We start from the raw sequence: 19,806 nt of genomic DNA on the forward strand, positions 1-19,806 counted from the left end.
AAGCTCCAGGCTGCTGTGAACACCCATAGTACTGCTGTGGCCCAGAAGCAGGGAGCGCAACCCCCAGGGTCTGTGGGAGCAGGTGGAAGTGGCCCTGAGCCCCCCACATGACTACTTTCCCATTTGGTGGGAGACCCCACAGGGCCACTGCGATCCCAAGGAGTGACCCAGGCTTGGACAGGCACATCTGACAGGGATCACAGCAGTGGGCTCGGATTACACAGCTCCTGCCCCCCTCCAGTGGCAGCAGGCGGAACCCACATCCAGAAACTATCACTATGCACCGGCACAAATACACTCCATCAAATGGTATAAAGAAATTTATTAATACTCCAGACCAGAAGGAAAAAGACAAACACCCAGAAACCAATTCTGAAGGCACGGAAATCTATGGTCTAAATGACAAAGAATACAAGATAGCCATCATAAGAAAACTTAATGAGCTACAAGAGAATTCTGAAAGACAGTTCAATGAGATCAGGAACCAAATTACTGAACAGAGGGAATTCTTCACAAAAGAGATCAAAACTATAAAGAAAAACCAAACAGAATTGTTAGAGATGAAAAACACAATGGATGAGATAAAGAAAAGTCTGGAGTCCTTAAACAATAGGGCTGATAATATGGAGGACAGAATTAGCAATCTGGAGGATAGGAACACAGAAATGCTTCAGATGGAGGAGGGAAGAGAACTTAGACTAAAAAGAAATGAAGAAATTCTCCGAGAAATATCTGACTCAATTAGGAAATGCAGCATAAGGATTATAGGTAGTCCAGAGGGAGAAGAAAGGGAAAAAGGAGCAGAGAGCTTGTTCAAAGAAATAATAATTGAGAACTTCCCAAACGTGGAGACGGAGCTAGAATTACATGTAAAAGAAGCCAACAGGACTCCTAATTACATCAATGTAAAAAGACCTTCTCCAAGGCATGTATTAGTAAAGCTGGCAAAAGTCAACGATAAAGAAAAAATATTAAGGGCAGCAAAGCAGAAGAGAATAACCTATAATGGAAGCCCCATCAGGCTTTCAGCAGATTTTTCAGCAGAAACCTTACAAGCTAGGAGAGAGTGGAATGATATATTCAAAATTTTGAAAGACAAAAACTTTCAGCCAAGAATACTATATCCAGTGAAAATATCCTTCAGATATGATGGAGAAATAAAAACTTTCCCAGATAAACAAAAGCTGAGGGAGTTCATTGCCACAAGACCCACCCCCCCACACAAGATTTGATCAAGACAGCCCTCATACCTGAAAAAAAAGAAAGGGTTTACAAAGCCTTGAGCAAGCAGATAAATAGGCAGACAAAATCAGAAATTGCAACTCTCTATCAGAACAGATTAGCAAACATTTAATTATAACTCTAAAGATAAAGGAAAATAAAACATCAAAAATAAATATTATCACTTTATTTTAACCACAAATTCACAACACATAACAGAATAAGTTGTGACAACAACAGCCTAGAAGGGGAAGAGGAAAGGGATGAAACCTGCTTAGACTAAGGGAACAAGAGGCTATCAGGGAAGGGACTATCTCATCTATGAGATCTTTTATACAAACCACAAAGTAACCACTAAACAAAAAATCAGAACAAAAAGACAGAAATGATAAATAAAGAGAAAACTGAGAAAACCATCATAGAGAGCCACCAAACTGAATTAGCAGTCCAAAATACATGGGACAAGAAACAAGGTAAATATATAGCAACTGAAAAACAAGAGATAAAATGGCAGCATTAAGCCCTCATATATCAATAATCACTCTAAATGTAAATGGATTGAATTTCCCAGTCAAAAGACACAGAGTGGCTGGATGGATTAAAGAACAAGACCCAACAATTTGCTGCCTCCAGGAAACACATCTCAGCTCTAAAGACAAACACAGGCTCAGAGTGAAGGGATGGAAGATGATACTCCAAGCTAATGGCAAACAAAAGAAAGCAGGTGTTGCCATACTTATATCTGACAAAGTAGACTTCAAGATAAAAAAAGGTAATGAGAGACAAAGAGGGGCAATATATAATGATAAAAGGGACACTCTACCAAGAAGATATAACACTTATAAATATATATGCACCCAACACAGGAGCACCAAAGTACATAAAGCAATTATTAACAAACCTAAAAGGAGATATCAACAACAACACAATAATCTAGGGGACCTTAACACCCCGCTTACATCAACGGATAGATCATCCAGACAGAAAGTCAATAAGGAAATAGTGGACTTAAATGAAAAATTAGACCAGGTGGACTTAATAGATATACATAGAGCACTCCATCCAAAAAGAACAGATTACACATACTTGTCAAGAGCGCATGGAACATTCTCAAGGATAGACCATATGTTGGGAAACAAGGCAAACCTCTATAAATTTAAGAAGATTGAAATCATAACAAGCATCTTTTCCGACCACAATGCTATGAAACTAGAAACCAACTATAAGAAAAAAGCTGGGAAAGTGACAAAGATGTGGAGACTAAACAACATGCTACTGAACAACCAATGGATCATTGAAAAAATTAAAGGAGAAATCAAAGAATATCTGGTGACAATTGAAAATGAAAATACACCATACCAACTCATATGGGAGGCAGCAAAAGCAGTCCTGAGAGGGAAATTCATAGCAATACAGGCCCACCTTAACAAACAAGAAAAATCCCATAAAGCAATCTTAAACTACACCTAATAGAATTAGAAAAGGAAGAACAAAGGCCAAAGTCAGCAGAAGGAGGGAAATAACAAAAATTAGAGCAGAAATAAATGAAATTGAAACCAAAAAAACAGTAGAAAGGATCAATGAAACAAAAATCTGGTTCTTTGAGAAGATAAACAAAACTGACAAACTCTTAGCCAGACTCACCAAGAAAAAAAGAGAGAAGGCTCAAATAAATAAAATTAGAAATGAAAGAGGAGAAATCACAATGGATACCACAGAAATACAAAGGATTATAAGAGAATAATATGAAAAACTATATTTCAACAAATTTGACAATCTAAAAGAAATGAATAAATTCTTAGACTCATACAACCTCCCAAAACTGAATCAAGAAGAAACAGAGAACCTGAATAGACCAATCACAAGTAAAGAGATTGAAACAATAATCAAAAACCTCCCAAAAAATAAAAGTCCAGGACCAGATGGCTTCTCTGGAGAATTTTACCAAACATTCAAAGAAGATTTAATACCTATCCTTCTTAAACTATTCCAAAAAATAAAGGAAGATGGAACACTTCCTAACACATTCTATGAGGCCAACATCACCCTGATACCAAAGCCAGACAAAGACAATGCAAAGAAGGAAAATTACAGGCCAATATCGCTGATGAACATAGATGCAAAAATCCTCAACAAAATATTGGCAAACTGAATACAGCAATACATTAGAAAGATCATACATCACGATCAAGTGGGATTTATACCAGGGACACAGGGATGGTTCAACATCCACAAATCAATAAATGTGAAATATCACATTAACAAAATGAGGAATAAAAACCACATGATCATCTCAATAGATGCAGAGAAAGCATTTGACAAGATCCAACATCCAACTATGATAAAAACTCTCAACAAAATGGGTATAGAAGGAAAGTACCTCAACATGATAAAGGCCATATATGACAAACCCACAGCCAACATCATACTCAATGGGGAAAAACTGAAAGCCATCCCTCTGAGAACAGGAACAAGACAAGGGTGCCCACTCTTGCCACTGTTATTCAACATAGTGTTGGAAGTTCTGGCCAGAGCGATTAGGCAAGAAAAGGAATCCAAATAGGCAATGAAGAAGTGAAACTCTCCCTGTTTGCAGACGACATGATTTTATATATAGAAAACCTTAAAGAATCCATCAGGAGGTAGGCGGAGTCAAGATGGCGGCGTAGGCAGACTCTGAACTCACCTCCTCCCGTGGACACAGCCAATTTACAACTACTCGTGGAAAAATTACCCCTGAGACAGAACTGAAAACTGGATAAGAGGAACTCCTGCAACAACGGACAATCCTAACTGGGGTAGAAGAGGCAGAGACTCCCTTCTGGAGAGGAAAAACGCCGCCTTCACAAGCCGCCAGCTTCACGGCCGCCGGGAGCAGCTCACAGGTACGCAGCCCACCCTGGAGGCGCGGGGCCCTGAGCCAGGGAGCGCCCCCGCTGTGGGCATTTTGTGGACCCAGCACAATCGAGACCAGCGGCATAATATCTGACTGTGCCTGCTACTAAAGCATTGGGTAGCACCCCCAGAAAACCCGGTTCACAAAGAAACTAAAACTGGCTCTTAAAGGGCCCGCGCACAAACTCACCCGTTGCAGAAAGCAATCTAAAATCACCAGAAAGAAAGGTGCACAGTGCTTCGGTGACAAGAGACTCACCTAATAGGCCCTGAGTGCATCTCGGTGAGGGGTGAGACCTCTCCAGGGACTGGGACATTGGCGGCGGCCATTGTTGTGGCCTGGTGTGAGCATGCTGACACAGATGCCATTGGAGTTCTCCCTGAGACCTGCTAGCCCAGGGTCTGCTCCACCCGCTAGAGCATCGATTTAATCCAGCTCAGCCAGGGCAGGCAGCCCACCCTAGAGACTGGCCCCACACAACAACAAGCCCTCAGGCAACGTGTGGGCCTGCATAGATTGGTGACTGGATTCTCTGCAGCCTGGCAACTGAGCTGACTTGAGCGGGGCAGGGTGTGCACAAGGAGCGGGTGGAGAGTGTGGGGTGGTGCTGGAGTGTGTGGGGTTCCCGCCGTGGAGAGACTGGGTCCGCATGGGGAGGTCGGGGTGCTCACACGGGGCAGGACTGTGTTGACTGTGTGTGTGGACCTGTGGGCAACAGGGCTTGTCAGCTGCAGAAGACTTGTGCTTCTCAAAGACCCACATAGGAGGTTTGCCCCACCTTCCAAAGCCTGAAACAATTGGGTGCTCCTGTGCCTGAGGCCAGCCCCACCCAGCTGCAATCCTCAGAGAGCTGACAAGAGACCTAATAGGCTAGAGGTTTACAGCAATTGTAAGGCCCTGAGCCTAACAACCTGCCACACTGGGGGCCTACTCACTTAAAAGAAATACTGCAACACAAATGTGGTATTAGAACTTGCAGCCAGCTGTGCTGGGGCTCCCCACACCTGATAAAGAGACTGAAGGGCCCACAACAACTACAAGCAGCTGAGCATTACAACAGCTGGCCAGGAGCATAACAGCCTCCCTGGGCGCCTATAGGGAGAGCTAACAGGCCACAATAGAAGGACACATGTAGCCCACATAGGGGCCACCCCTGGAACATTGAGAACTGAGGGAAGCACACTGCAAGCCTCCTAAGGCATCACTTACATAAGGTCACCTATCCAAGAGCAGGAGACGTAGCTGACCTACCTAATACGAGACACAAGCACAGGGAAAGAGGCAAAATGAGGAGGCAAAAGAATACATTCCAAGTAAGGTAACAGGACAAAACCCCAGAAAAGGAACTAAGTGAAACAGAAATGAGCAACCTACCTGACAGAGAGTTCAAACTAAGAGTGTTAAGGATGCTCACTGATCTGGGGAGAAGAATAGATGAACTCAGTGAGAATGTCAACAAAGAAATGGAAGATATAAAAAAGAACCAATCAGAAATGAAGAATACAATACTGGAAATGAAAAATTCACTAGAGGGACTCAAAAGCAGAGTAGAGGATACAGAAGAACGGATCTGTGAGCTGGAAGAAAGACTAGAAGAAATTACCCAAGGTGAACAGGTAAAAGAGAAAAGAATTAAGAAGACTGAGGACAGTCTAAGGGACCTCTGGGACAACATCAAGCGCACTAACATCCGTGTTATAGGTGTCCCGGAAGGAGAAGAGCAAGACAAGGGGTCAGAGAATCTATTTCAAGAAATAATAGATGAAAACTTCCCTAACCTAAGGAAGGAAACAGACATCCAGGTACAGGAAGCACAGAGAGCCCCAAACAAGATAAACCCAAAGAGGCCCACACCAAGACACATCATAATCAAAATGTCCAGAATTAAAGATAAAGAGAGAATCCTAAAAGCCGCAAGAGAATGCCAAGTTACATACAAAGGAAACCCCATAAGGCTATCAGCTGACTTCTCAGCAGAAACCTTACAGGCTAGAAGAGAATGGCACGATATATTTAAAGTGCTAAAAGGAAAAAACTTACAGCCAAGAATACTCTACCCAGCAAGGTTATCATTCAAAATGGAAGGAGAGATCAAAATTTTCCCAGATAAGCAAAAATTAAAGGAGTTTGTCACCAAGAAACCAGTGCTACAAGAAATGTTAAAGGGACTGATTTAAGGGGAAAAGAGAAGACCACAAATAGGAAAAATTATCTATTTCCATGATTAGAACGTAATGGATACAAATGCACAAAAAAGAGGTTAGATATGATATCAAAAACATAAAAGGAGGGAGGAGGGTAGTTAAAGAGTAGACCTTTCAGACAGAGGTCAAACTAAAGTGACCATCAATTCTGTATAGAAGAAGTAAGGAACAGAGAAGGACTACTAAAACACTGAGGAAAAAAAAAAAGTTAAAAAATGGCAGTAAGTACATACTTATCAATAGCTACTTTAAACGTCAATGGACTAAATGCTCCAATTAAAAGGCATAGGGTGGCTGACTGGATAAAAAAACAAGACCCATATATATGCTGCATACAAGAGACACACTTCAGACCTAAAGACACTCACAAACTGAAAGTGAAGGGATGGAAAAAGATACTCCACGCAAATGGCAATGAAAAGAAAGCTGGGGTAGCAGTACTCATATCAGACAAAATAGACTTTAAAACAAAAACTGTAAAAAGAGACAAAGAAGGGCATTACATAATGATCAAGGGAACAATCCAACAAGAGGATATAACACTTGTAAATATCTACGCACCCAATGTAGGTGCACCTAAATATATAAAGCAATTATTAACAGACATAAAAACAGAAATAGACAGTAACACAATAATAGTAGGGGACTTTAACACTCCACTTACACCAACGGATAGATCATCCAAACAGAAGATCAATAAGGAAACATTGGCCTTAAACAACACACTACAACAGATGGACCTAGTAGATATATACAGAGCATTCCATCCAAAAACCGAAGAATACACATTCTTTTCAAATGCACATGGAACATTCTCCAGGATTGATCACATATTAGGCCACAAAACAAGTCTCCATAAATTTAAGAAGATTGAAATAATACCAAGCATCTTTTCTGACCACAACGGTATGAAACTAGAAATCAACTATAGGAAGAAAATCAGAAAAGCCACAAATACATGGAGATTAAACAAAATGCTACTGAACAACGACTGGGTTAACGAAGAAATCAAAGAAGAAATCAAAAAATACCTGGAGACAAATGAAAATGAAAATACGACATGCCAGAATTTATGGGATACAGCAAAAGCGGTTCTAAGAGGGAAGTTTATAGCAATACAGGCCTATCTCAACAAACAAGAAAAATCTCAAACAATCTAAGAATGCACCTAAAGGAACTGGAAAAAGAAGAACAAACCAAGCCCAAAATCAGTAGAAGAAGGGAAATAATAAAAATCAGAGCAGAAATAAATGAAATAGAGACCAAAAATACAATAGAAAAAATTAATAAAACCAAGAGCTGGTTCTTTGAAAAGATCAACAAAATTGACAAACCTTTAGCTAGACTCACCAAGAAAAAAAGAGAGAAGGCACAAATAAGTAAAATCAGAAATGAAAGAGGAGAGGTTACAACAGACACCTCAGAAATACAAAAGATTATAAGAGAATACTATGAAAAATTATATGCCAACCAATTCGACAATCTGGAAGAAATGGATAAATTCTTAGAATCATACAACCTTCCAAAACTGGATCAAGAAGAAGTAGAGAATTTGAACAGACCAATCACCAGTAAGGAGATCGAAACAGTAATCACAAACCTCCCCAAAAATAAAAGTCCAGGACCAGACGGCTTCCCTGGTGAATTCTACCAAACATTCAAAGAAGACTTAATACCTATCCTTCTCAAACTCTTCCAAAAATTGAGGAGGGGGAAGCTCCCTAACTCATTCTACGAAGCTGACATTACCCTGATACCAAAACCAGACAAGGACAACACAAAAAAAGAAAATTACAGGCCAATATCACTGATAAACATCGATGCGAAACTCCTCAACAAAATACTAGCAAATCGCATACAACAATACGTTAAAAAGATTATACACCATGACCAAGTGGGATTTATTCCAGGTATGCAGGGATGGTTTAACATTCGCAAATCAATCAACGTAATACACCACATTAATAAAATGAAGAACAAAAATCACATGATCATCTCAATAGATGCAGAGAAAGCATTTGACAAGATCCAGCATCCATTTATGATAAAAACTCTGAATAAAATGGGTATAGAAGGAAAGTACCTCAACATAATAAAGACCATATATGAGAAACCCACAGCTAATATCATCCTCAATGGTGAAAAACTGAAAGCTATCCCTCTAAGAACAGGAACCAGACAAGGATGCCCACTGTCACCACTCCTATTTAACACAGTATTGGAAGTCCTAGCCAGAGCAATTAGGCAAGAGAAAGAAATAAAAGGGATCCAAATTGGAAAGGAAGAAGTGAAACTGTCACTATTTGCAGATGACATGATTTTATATATAGAAAACCCTAAAGAATCCACCAGAAAACTTTTAGAAGTAATAAACGAATATGGTAAAGTTGCAGGATACAAAATCAACATACAAAAATCAGTTGCATTTCTGTACACTAACAACGAAGTAGCAGAAAGAGAAATTCAGAATACCATCCCATTTACAATTGCAACAAAAAGAATAAAATACCTAGGAATAAACTTAACCAAAGAGGTGAAATATCTGTACACCGAAAACTATAAAACATTTCTGAAAGAAATTGAAGAAGACACAAAGAAATGGAAAGATATTCCGTGCTCTTGGATTGGAAGAATTAACATAGTTAAGATGTCCATACTTCCTAAAGCCATCTATAGATTCAATGCAATCCCTATCAAAGTTCCAACAACATTTTTCACAGAAATAGAACAAAGAATCCTAAAATTTATATGGAACAACAAAAGACCCCGAATAGCTAAAGGAATCCTGAGAAAAAAGAACAAAGCTGGAGGTATCACACTCCCTGATTTCAAAATATACTACAAAGCTATAGTAACCAAAACAGTATGGTACTGGCACAAAAACAGACACAGATCAATGGAATAGAATCGAAAGCCCAGAAATAAACCCACACATCTATGGACAGCTAATCTTTGACAAAGGAGCCAAGAACATACAATGGGGAAAAGAAAGTCTCTTCAACAAATGGTGTTGGGAAAACTGGATAGCCATATGCAAAAAAATGAAAGTAGATCCTTACCTTACACCATACACAAAAATTAACTCAAAATGGATTAAAGACTTGAATGTAAGACCTGAAACTGTGAAAGTTCTAGAAGAAAACATAGGCAGTACGCTCTTCAACATCGGTCTTAGCAACATCTTTTCAAACACCACATCTGACCGGGCAAGAGAAACAATAGAAAAAATAAACAAATGGGACTACATCAAACTAAAAAGCTTCTGCACAGCAAAGGAAACCATCAACAAAACGAAAAGACAACCTAACAATTGGGAGAAGATATTTGCAAACCATACTTCTGATAAGGGCTTAATCTCTAAAATATATAAAGAACTCATGCATCTCAACAACAAAAAAACTAACAACCCCATTAAAAAATGGGCAAAAGACCTGAACAGACATTTCTCCAAAGAAGATATACAGATGGCCAACAGACACATGAAAAGATGTTCAAAATCACTAACTATCAGGGAAATGCAAATCAAAACTACAATGAGATATCACCTCACGCCCGTCAGAATGGCTATAATTAACAAGACAGGAAACAACATGTGTTGGAGAGGATGTGGAGAGAAGGGAACTCTCATACACTGCTGGTGGGAGTGCAAACTGGTGCAGCCACTATGGAAAACAGTATGGAGATTCCTCAAAAAATCAACGATAGAACTACCATATGATCCAGCTATTCCACTGTTGGGTATTTATCCAAAGAACCTGAAAACACCAATTTGCAAAGGTACATGAACCCCTGTGTTCATTGCAGCCTTATTCACGATAGCCAAGACTTGGAAGCAACCTAAGCGCCCATCAAGGGACGAATGGATAAAGAAGCTGTGGTATATATACACAATGGAATACTACTCAGCCATAAGAAACGACGAAATCCAGCCATTTGTGACAACATGGATGGACATTGAGGGTATAATGCAAAGTGAAATAAGTCAGAGGGAGAAGGTCAAATACCGTATGATTTCCTTCAATAAGTAGTAGATAATAACAACAATAAACAAACACATAGGGACAGAGAGTGGATTGGTGGTTACCAGAGGGGAAGGGGGGACGGAGGAGGGTGAAAGGGATAACTCGGTACATGTGTGTGGTGATGGGTTGTAATTAGTATTTTGGTGGTGAACATGATGTAGTCCATGCAGAAATAGAAGTACAATGATGTACACCTGAAATTTTTACAATGTTATAAACCAATGTTACTGCAATAAACAAAAATTAAAAAAAAGAAAAAGAAAAAAAAAGAATCCATCAGAAAACTATTAGAAATAATCAACAACTACAGCAAAGTTGCAGAGTACAATATCAACCTACAAAAATCAGTTGCATTTCTATACTCTGACTATAAACTAACAGAAAGAGAACTCAAGAATACAATCCCATTTACAATCGCAACAAAAAGAATAAAATATCTAGGAATAAATTTAACCAAGGAGGTGAAAGACCTATACAATGAAAACTATAAGACATTATTGAAAGAAATCGATGATGACATAAAGAAATGGAAAGATATCCCATGTATCTGGATTGGAAGAATAAACATAGTTAAAATGCCCATACTACTTAAAGCAATCGACAGATTCAGTGCAATCCCAATCAGAATCCCAATGACATTCTTCACGGAAATAGAACAAAGAACCCTAAAATTCATATGGGGCAACAAAAGACCCTGAATAGCTGAAGCAATCCTGAGAAAAAAGAACAAAGCTGGAGGCATCACAATCCCTGACTTCAAAACATACTACAAAGCTATAATAATCAAAACAGCATGCTACTGGTACAAAAACAGACACACAGATCAATGGAACAGAATTGAAACCCCAGAAATAAAACCTCACATCTATGGGCAGCTAATCTTCGACAAAAGAGCAAAGAACATACAATGGAGAAAAGAAAGTCTCTTCAATAAATGGTGCTGGGAAAAGTGGACAGCCACTTGCAAAAGAATGAAAGTAGACTATCTGCTTTTGCTGTACACAAAAATTAACTCAAAATGGATGAAAGACCTGAAGGTGAGACCTGAAACTATAAAACTCCTGGAAGAAAATGTAGGCAGTACACTATTCATCATTGGTCATAAAGGGATCTTCTTGAATTCCATGTCTACTCAGACAAGGGAAACAAAAGAAAAAATAAACAAATGGGACTTCATCAGACTAAAGAGCTTCTACACGGCAAACAAAACCAGGATCAAAATGAAAAGACAACCCACCAGCTGGGAGAAAATATTTGCAAACCGTATATCCGATAAGGGGTTAATCTCCATAATATATAAAGAACTCACACATCTGAACAACAAAAAAACAAATAACCCAATCAAAAAATGGGCAGAGGATATGAACAGACATTTTTCCAAGGAAGATATACAGATGGCCAATGGGCATATGAAAAGATGTTCAACATCACCAATCATCAGGGAAATGCAAATCAAAACTACACTACGATATCACCTTACACCTGTGAGAATGGCTATAATCACCAAGACAAAAAACAACAAATGTTGGAGAGGTTGTGGAGAAAAGGGAACACTTATTCACTGCTGGTGGGAACGCAAACTGGTGCAGCCTCTATGGAAAACGGTACGGAGATACCTCAAAAAATCAAAAATAGAAATACCTTATGATCCAGCCATCCCACTTCTGGGTATTTATCCAAAGAACTTGAAATAAACAATCCAAAGAGGCTTATGCACCCCTATGTTCATTGCATCATCATTCACTATAGCCAAGATGTGGAAGCAACCTAAGTGTTCATCAACAGATGATTGGATAAAGAAGATGTGGTATATGTATACAATGGAATACTACTGAGCCATAAAAAAAGACAAAATCGTCCCATTTGCAACAACATGGATGGACCTGGAGGGTATTTTGTTAAGTGAAATAAGCCAGACAGAGAAAGACAAACACTGTATGATCTCACTCATATGTGGAATATAAACTAACACACGGACAGAGAGAACAGTTTGGTAGTTACCAGGGGGAAGGGAGTTGGGGGGTGGGCACAAGAGGTGAAGGGGTGCATTTATATGGTGAATGACAAATAATAATGTACAACTGGAATCTCACAATGTTATAAACTACTATGACATCAATTAAAAAATGTGTATAATGAAAACCTTAGACAACTTAAAACATATAGTAACAGACTTGGGACAAACATGGTGCATAGAATAAAGACGTAAATGCAGTCTCATGAGGTGAGGGTGGCCAAGCTCACAGCTGTGGTTCAGGGCTCAGTGCCAAATGCTGGCAGTGGCCCCTAGCCATTCAGTGCAGGCTAGACTCAAGGAGTCTGCAGCCTGCTCTCTCTGGTCTCTGAAGTTGCTGGGACCACCCTCGAGTTTCCTGAAAGGTGGGCATCTGGTCCTGGTATTTCAGGCAGTACCTTTAGAGTCAAACTGATCTTAAAGCTTAAGTCCAGCTTGGCTTCTCCATGTGGCGGCTGTGTGGCCTTAGGCAAGTTACTTAACCTCTTTCAGGCTCAGCTTTTACTCATGTTTAAAAATTGGGCTAAGGGTCTTCTAATTAAATATGGCAGAATGAACACATGCATTTATTTATTTATGTTTCCTGTTGAAATCCCACAAAATGAGAGTAAGGAAACAAAAAGGTATAAATCAATAAGGACAAAAAATGAGCACAGGGACAGCAGATGAGTGATGTCAACCAAATGTTGGAAACTGGGAACATCTGGATGAAAGGAAGGGACCTACTTGAGAGGCATCTCAGTTCTGCTAAGTGCCTGCTGGGGAGAAGCCTACAAGAAGCAAGCTAATTTGAGTTGTGGAAACTTGGAAAGGCTCTGGAAGTGGAGGCCAGGTACTCTGAAGGCAAGAGTGTGAGAGACTGGAAAGAAGAGGACTTTTTGCATGTTTTCAAAGATTACTTGAGGATGTGCTCCACCAAAACAGTAGAGTAAACCAACAAAGGAGGACATAGGATCCAGGAAACAAGGGATTCAACCCAGGGGAGGGTAAACATAAAGTAGAAGGTGTAGCCCAATCCCATGAGGGCGCAGTCCTAATCATCTACGGTGAAGTCAACAGATAATGTCTAAAACTGAGACAGCAAGAACCAGGAGCATACTAGTAGTATACCTATGCCACTAGGTGATAAGTAGCAGAAAAACAGCTAAAAGAATTAAAAGTGGTTGACTCTGCGGAGAGAAACTTGGGGGTGAAGAGAGAGTAGAGCAAGAGAGTAGGCCTCATTAGAGACCTTGTAGGACTATTTGATGTTTAAAATTATGTATATGAATTACTTTGAGTAAAATAAATTTAAGAAGATTGAAATCATAACAAGCATCTTTTCAGACCATAAGGCTATGAAACTGGAAATGAACCATGAAAAAAAAACTGGGAAAGCGACAAAAATGTGGAGATTAAACAACATGCTACTGAACAACCAATGGATCATTGATGAAATTAAAGGAGAAATCAAAAACTATCTGGAAACAAATGAAAATGATAACATGCCATATCAAACCATATGGGATGCAGCAAAAGTGGTCCTGAGAGGGAAACTCATAGCAATACAAGCCCACCTTAAGAATCAAGAAAAAGCCCAAATAGGCAACCTTAAATCACACCTAACAGAACTAGAAAAAGAAGAACAAACAAAGCCCAAAGCCAGCAGAAGGAAAGAAATAATAAAAATCAGGGCAGAAATAAATGAAATTGAGACCAAAAAAACAGTAGAAAGGATTAATGAAACAAAGAGTTGGTTCTTCGAGAAGATAAACAAAATCGACAAACCCTTAGCCAGGCTTACTAAGAAAAAAAGAGAAAAGGCTCAAGTAAATAAAATTAGAAATGAAAGAGGAGAAATTACAACGGATACCATGGAAATACAGAGGATTATAAGAGAATACTATGAGAAATTATATGCCAACAAATTGGACAATCTAGAAGAAATGGATAAATTCTTAGACTTATACAACCTCCCAAAATTGAACCAAGAAGAAATGGAGAATCTGAATAGACCAATAACAAGTAAAGAGATTGAAATAGTAATCAAAAACCTCCCCAAAAATAAAAGTCCAGGACCAGATGGCTTCTCCAGTGAATTTTACCAAACATTCAAAGATTTAATACCCATCCTTCTCAAACTATTCCAAAAAATAGAGGAAGATGGAACACTTCCTAAATCCTTCTACGAGGCCAACAGCACCCTGATACCAAAACCAGACAAAGACAGTACAAAGAAAGAAAATTACAGGCCAATATCGCTGATGAACATTGATGCAAAAATCCTCAACAAAATATTGGCAAACCAAATACAGCAATACATTAAAAAGATCACACAACATGATCAAGTGGGATTTATACCAGGGACGCAGGGATGGTTCAACATCTACAAGTCAATCAACGTGATACATCACATCAACAAAACAAAGAATAAAAACCACATGATCATCTCAATAGACGCAGAGAAGGCATTTGACAAGATACAACATCCATTTATGATAAAAACTCTCAATAAAATGGGAATAGAAGGAAAGTACCTCAACATAATAAAGGCCATATATGACAAACCCACAGCCAACATCATACTCAACGGGGAAAGACTGAAAGCCATTCATCTGAGAACAGGAATGAGGCAGGGCTGCCCACTCTCACCACTCCTGTTCAACATAGTACTGGAGGTTTTGGCCAGAGCAATTAGGCAAGAAAAAGGAATAAAAGGAATCCAAATAGGTAACGAAGAAGTGAAACTCTCACTATTTGCAGATGACATGATTTTATATATAGAAAACCCTAAAGAATCTGTTGGAAAACTATTAGAAACAATCAACAACTACAGCAAAGTTGCAGGGTACAAAATCAATCTACAAAAATCAGTTGCATTTCTATATGCTAATAATGAACTAACAGAAAGAGAGCTCAAAAAGATAATACCATTTACAATTGCATCAAAAAGAATAAAATACCTAGGAATAAATCTTACCAAGGAGGTGAAGGACCTATACAATGAGAACTACAAGACATTATTGAAAGAAATCCATGATGACATAAAGAAATGGAAAGATATCCCATGCACGTGGATTGGAAGAACAAACATAGTTAAAATGTCTATATTACCTAAAGCAATCTACAGATTCAATGCAATCCCAATCAGAATCCCAATGACATTCTTCATAGAAATAGAAAAAAAGAATACTAAAATTTATATGGGGCAACAAAAGACTCCGAATAGCTAAAGAAATCCTAAAGAAAAAGAACAAAGCAGGAGGCATCACAATCCCTGACTTCAAAACATACTACAAAGCAATAGTAATCAAAACGGCATGGTACTGGTACAAAAACAGACACACAGATCAATGGAACAGAATTGAAAGCCCAGAAATAAAACCACACATATACGGACAGCTAATTTTTGACAAAAGTGCTAAGAACATGCAATGGAGAAAGGAAAGTCTCTTCAATAAATGGTGCTGGGAAAACTGGACAGCCACATGCAAAAGAATGAAAGTGGACCATGTGCTATCGCCATTCACAAAAATTAACTCAAAATGGATCAAAGACCTGAAGGTGAGACCTGAAACTATAAAACTCATAGAAGAAAATACAGGCAACACACTATTTGACATTGGTTTTAAAGGAATCTTTTCGGATGACATGCCTACCCAGACTAGGGAAACTAAAGAAAAAATAAACAAGTGGGACTTTATCAGATTAAAGAGCTTTTATAAGACAAATGAAACCAGAATCAAGATGAACAGACAACCAACCAGCTGGGAGAGAATATTTGCAAAACATACATCTGACAAGGGGTTGATCTCCATAATATATAAAGAACTCACACATCTGAACAACAAAAAAACAAACAACCCGATCAAAAAATGGGCAGAGGAAATGAACAGACACTTCTCCAAGGAAGATATACAGATGGCCAATAGGCACATGAAAAGATGCTCAACATCACTAATCATCAGGGAAATGCAAATCAAAACAACACTAAGATACCACCTCACGTCCGTTAGAATGGCTATAATCACCAAGACAAAAAACAACAAATGTTGGACAGGATGTGGAGAAACAGGAACCCTCATACACAGCTGGTGGGAATGCAAATTGGTGCAGCCTCTATGGAAAACAGTATGGAGATTCCTCAAAGAATTAAAAATAGAGATGCCCTATGATCCAGCCATCCCATTACTGGGAATCTATCCAACGCACCTGAAATCAACAATCCAAAGAGGCTTATGCACCCCTATGTTCATTGCAGCATTATTCACCATAGCCAAGAAGTGGAAGCAACCTAAGTGTCCCTCGACTGACGATTGGATTAAGAAAATGTGGTATATATATACAATGGAATACTACTCAGCCATAAAAAAAGACAAAATCATCCCATTTGCAACAACATGGATGGGGCTGGAGCGTATTATGTTAAGTGAAATAAGCCAGAAAGAGAAAGACAAACACTGTATGATTTCACTCATATGTGGAATATAAACCAACACATGGACAGAGAAAACTGGACTGTGGTTACCACGGGCAGTGGGGGGTGGGCACAAGGGGTGAAGGGAGTCATATATATGGTGATGGACAAACAAAAATGTACAACCCAAAATTTCACAATGTTACAAACCATTAAAACATCAATAAAAAAAATTAAAAACTTTTAATAAGGTGGTAATAATAATCATAATCACAACCTCACAGGATTGTTGTGAGAATTAAAGCACCCTGAACAGTGGTTGATGCAAACTCAGCACATATTAGTTTTATTTACTGTATTGCAAAGTTAATTATGATTACGTTCATTATTAATATCAGCAAAATTAGTTCCTTCTTTCATCACCCCCTCCCCCAAACTGTGGCTGGTTCAGCACCAAGCAGAATTCTAGATAAGAAGGCAGGTTTTGTCAAGACCTACAATCTCTAGCCTTTCTGTGGGAGGTCAGAGTTGATAACCCCTCCCCTTTCCACCCCCACCCCAGTGACTGCTGGCCAGAGCTGGGTCCATCTCACTCCGTATATCCAAGGTTATTCCAGGGTCACCTAATGTACCCTGAGGCTCAGGGTTCTGAGCTGGCAAGGCTGCCAGCCTCCAGGGAACAACTGGGTTTATGCCCAAGCATGTGCCCGAGCCCTCTGTGTGACTTGTGGTTTTGCTCCTAAGTAAAAGTGTCCCAAAGGCAAGTCTCAAGTTCAACAAACAACAGCATAGGAAGAATTTGCTCATCAGAAAAACACCACTAGTGCACTCAGCTGTGAGCTTCATCGTTGGAAATTTGGTCATTGCTTTTATACGATTCGCTCACCCGGGCACTATTTTTGGCAGATGCGCCACACAGACTTTACAGTTAAAGTCAGAATGTGTCTCGTAGTTTTACTAATGCTATCAGTTTTAACATCTCCTCTTCTCTGGATTTCATAACAATTATTGTAATTATTTCACATGTTTTAAGCTCTCACTGTGACAAGTAGCAAAACAGAAAATTATTGCAATAAATAGAACATGTAAGACGATTTGTGGTGTTGCTTAATCAGCTGGCACTTATGGGGCAACTATTCTGTGCAAGACACTGTACTGGGCACTGAATCAGTTGTTATGTAAACTCCCCTAATAATTGTTTGGTTATTAATTGGCTGGTTAATTTTTTTAAGAGACAGTGTGTGTATCTGCATTTTAAAGTAAGGAAATGCAATGAGATCAGATCTGCGAAGCAACAGCAACAATAGTACTTTCCTTCTTCACAAGAGACTTTGGAAGTGAGGGAAATAGCCAGCTCCGCACCTCTGCAATTGTCATCAGCAATTCTTCTTCCCCAAATCCATCTATATCCAGGCACTATCTAATTTAGTTTTCTTAAGCAGAAACTAATAGCCATAATGATTATAATAATTATATGTTAGATTTATAGAACATCTCTCCTTCTAAGAGTGCAACGCTCTTAGAGCCCTGCAGATGTTCCATAAATACATGTCTGCTAATAAGAATCACAATGAGGTCATTTCTAGGTGTTCCCCATATTGCTATCAAGTTTTGTGGACTGGACTGACCTGTGTGTACAATTGAAAAAGGGCTCTTTACATCACGCCTTCTAGGAATGAGCTCCCGCAGCGTTGTCTCTAGGAAAGGCACTCTATAGTCAATGTGATTCAACGAGTAAGAAGCCTTTTTTCTTTTTTTAAAGGATGTATGAATGGATGTATATATTGCATATCAATCAATCAACAGGTAAATGCTAAGAGTGTGCAGTAAATATAATCTAGAGAATAGGGAAACACAACCTGAACTCCATTTTTTTTTCCTCCCCTGTCTCTAAACTTTAAGTTGCTAAAGGCCAGGACTAGGCCTTGTTTTGCAACTTCCCAATACCATGACTAACTATGTTAGAGGATTTTGTTTTTATTATTATCATCTAGACAATTTTAAGACGAGACTGTCTGAACTAGGGAGTGGACTATTTTGGAAGATGGCATTTCTGTTAATTTTTTGTAAAGTTGTGTACTATCATTTTTCTGCTGTGTAGAATCTGGAGCTACAAAGGACCTGTGAAGGGCAGAAATGTCTACAATGAATGTAACACAAAGCTTGAGTGGGGAGCAGCATTATGCCTCTTTCATTCTCACCATCTGGACTGGATTAGTGTTAATGAGTCACTTCATTCTTAAATTGATACAAAAGCATGGGCACTAGCTCCTTTCTCTCCTCCCATGAGCAACTCTCACTCCCATTGGGAAGGACTGACTTGGAAAAACATTTTCCTATAAAACAATTAGAACATGATTGGTAAACAAGTATTCAGTGTAGCAACTCACTAAAACAAACAATTAAGCAAAAACAAGCTTCAGATGGGTTTGACATAGGGAAGAACCATACCTGATCGACTCCTGCTTGTAGATGTCAATAATATTTTCCACTAGCAGGTTCCTCTGGAGTCCGTATATCCCATGTCTGTCCAAAACCACTTCGTGTCTACAGGATGGGCAGCGGAATCGGCCCCCTGATGCTACAGTGGTGCCTCCTCTTGTAGGCAAGTATGGGTTAGAGGCCTGTTCTTGCCAAGCAAGAAAAGAGGAATTGAGTAATGCCACAGGTAGCTTTTCTGAGACTTGTTTTCACTCTCTCTTACTACAAACAACATCAACTCTTACTTTAAACTTTTCATAAGATAATCCCTTGGAGCCTTATCAGCAAGTGGTCCTAAAACACAGGGCCAGCACTTATCCACAGTCAAATGTACCATTTTCAACATGAAGTGCTTTTCCAACCAACATTTTCATAACCAAAAGTTCCAGCCAGAAACTCCAACGTTAATGTCTTGAGCAGTAATTCATTTACAATTTTGAAACAGATTCAATGTTTTTGTTTTTTTTTTAAACAAATATGATTCTTAGTATTGAAATAAAACTAGATTTGGGAGGAAGAAAGAGGCTGACAGCACAGCACAAAGTAAATTACTAAAAAAAATTTGTTTTTCC

The 19,806-nt window shown here is 39.0% G+C and overlaps 1 protein-coding gene across 5 annotated transcripts in view; it reads right to left on the bottom strand.

Annotated features, from left to right (window-relative positions):
* TRIM55 (tripartite motif containing 55) overlaps window positions 1-19,806 on the bottom strand; it is a 67,990-nt gene that overhangs the window by 47,904 nt on the left and 280 nt on the right. For all 5 annotated transcript variants that reach the window (XM_087420502.1, XM_087420501.1, XM_087420503.1 and 2 more), the window contains exon 2: window positions 19,205-19,377. In XM_087420502.1, coding sequence (XP_087276628.1) covers window positions 19,205-19,377 — 173 coding nt within the window. The remainder of the gene's footprint in view (window positions 1-19,204; window positions 19,378-19,806) is intronic.

The sequence above is a fragment of the Ceratotherium simum genome, chromosome 31, assembly GCF_057802395.1.
Source record: "Ceratotherium simum simum isolate JZ-2026a chromosome 31, ASM5780239v1, whole genome shotgun sequence".
NCBI lineage: Eukaryota > Metazoa > Chordata > Mammalia > Perissodactyla > Rhinocerotidae > Ceratotherium > Ceratotherium simum.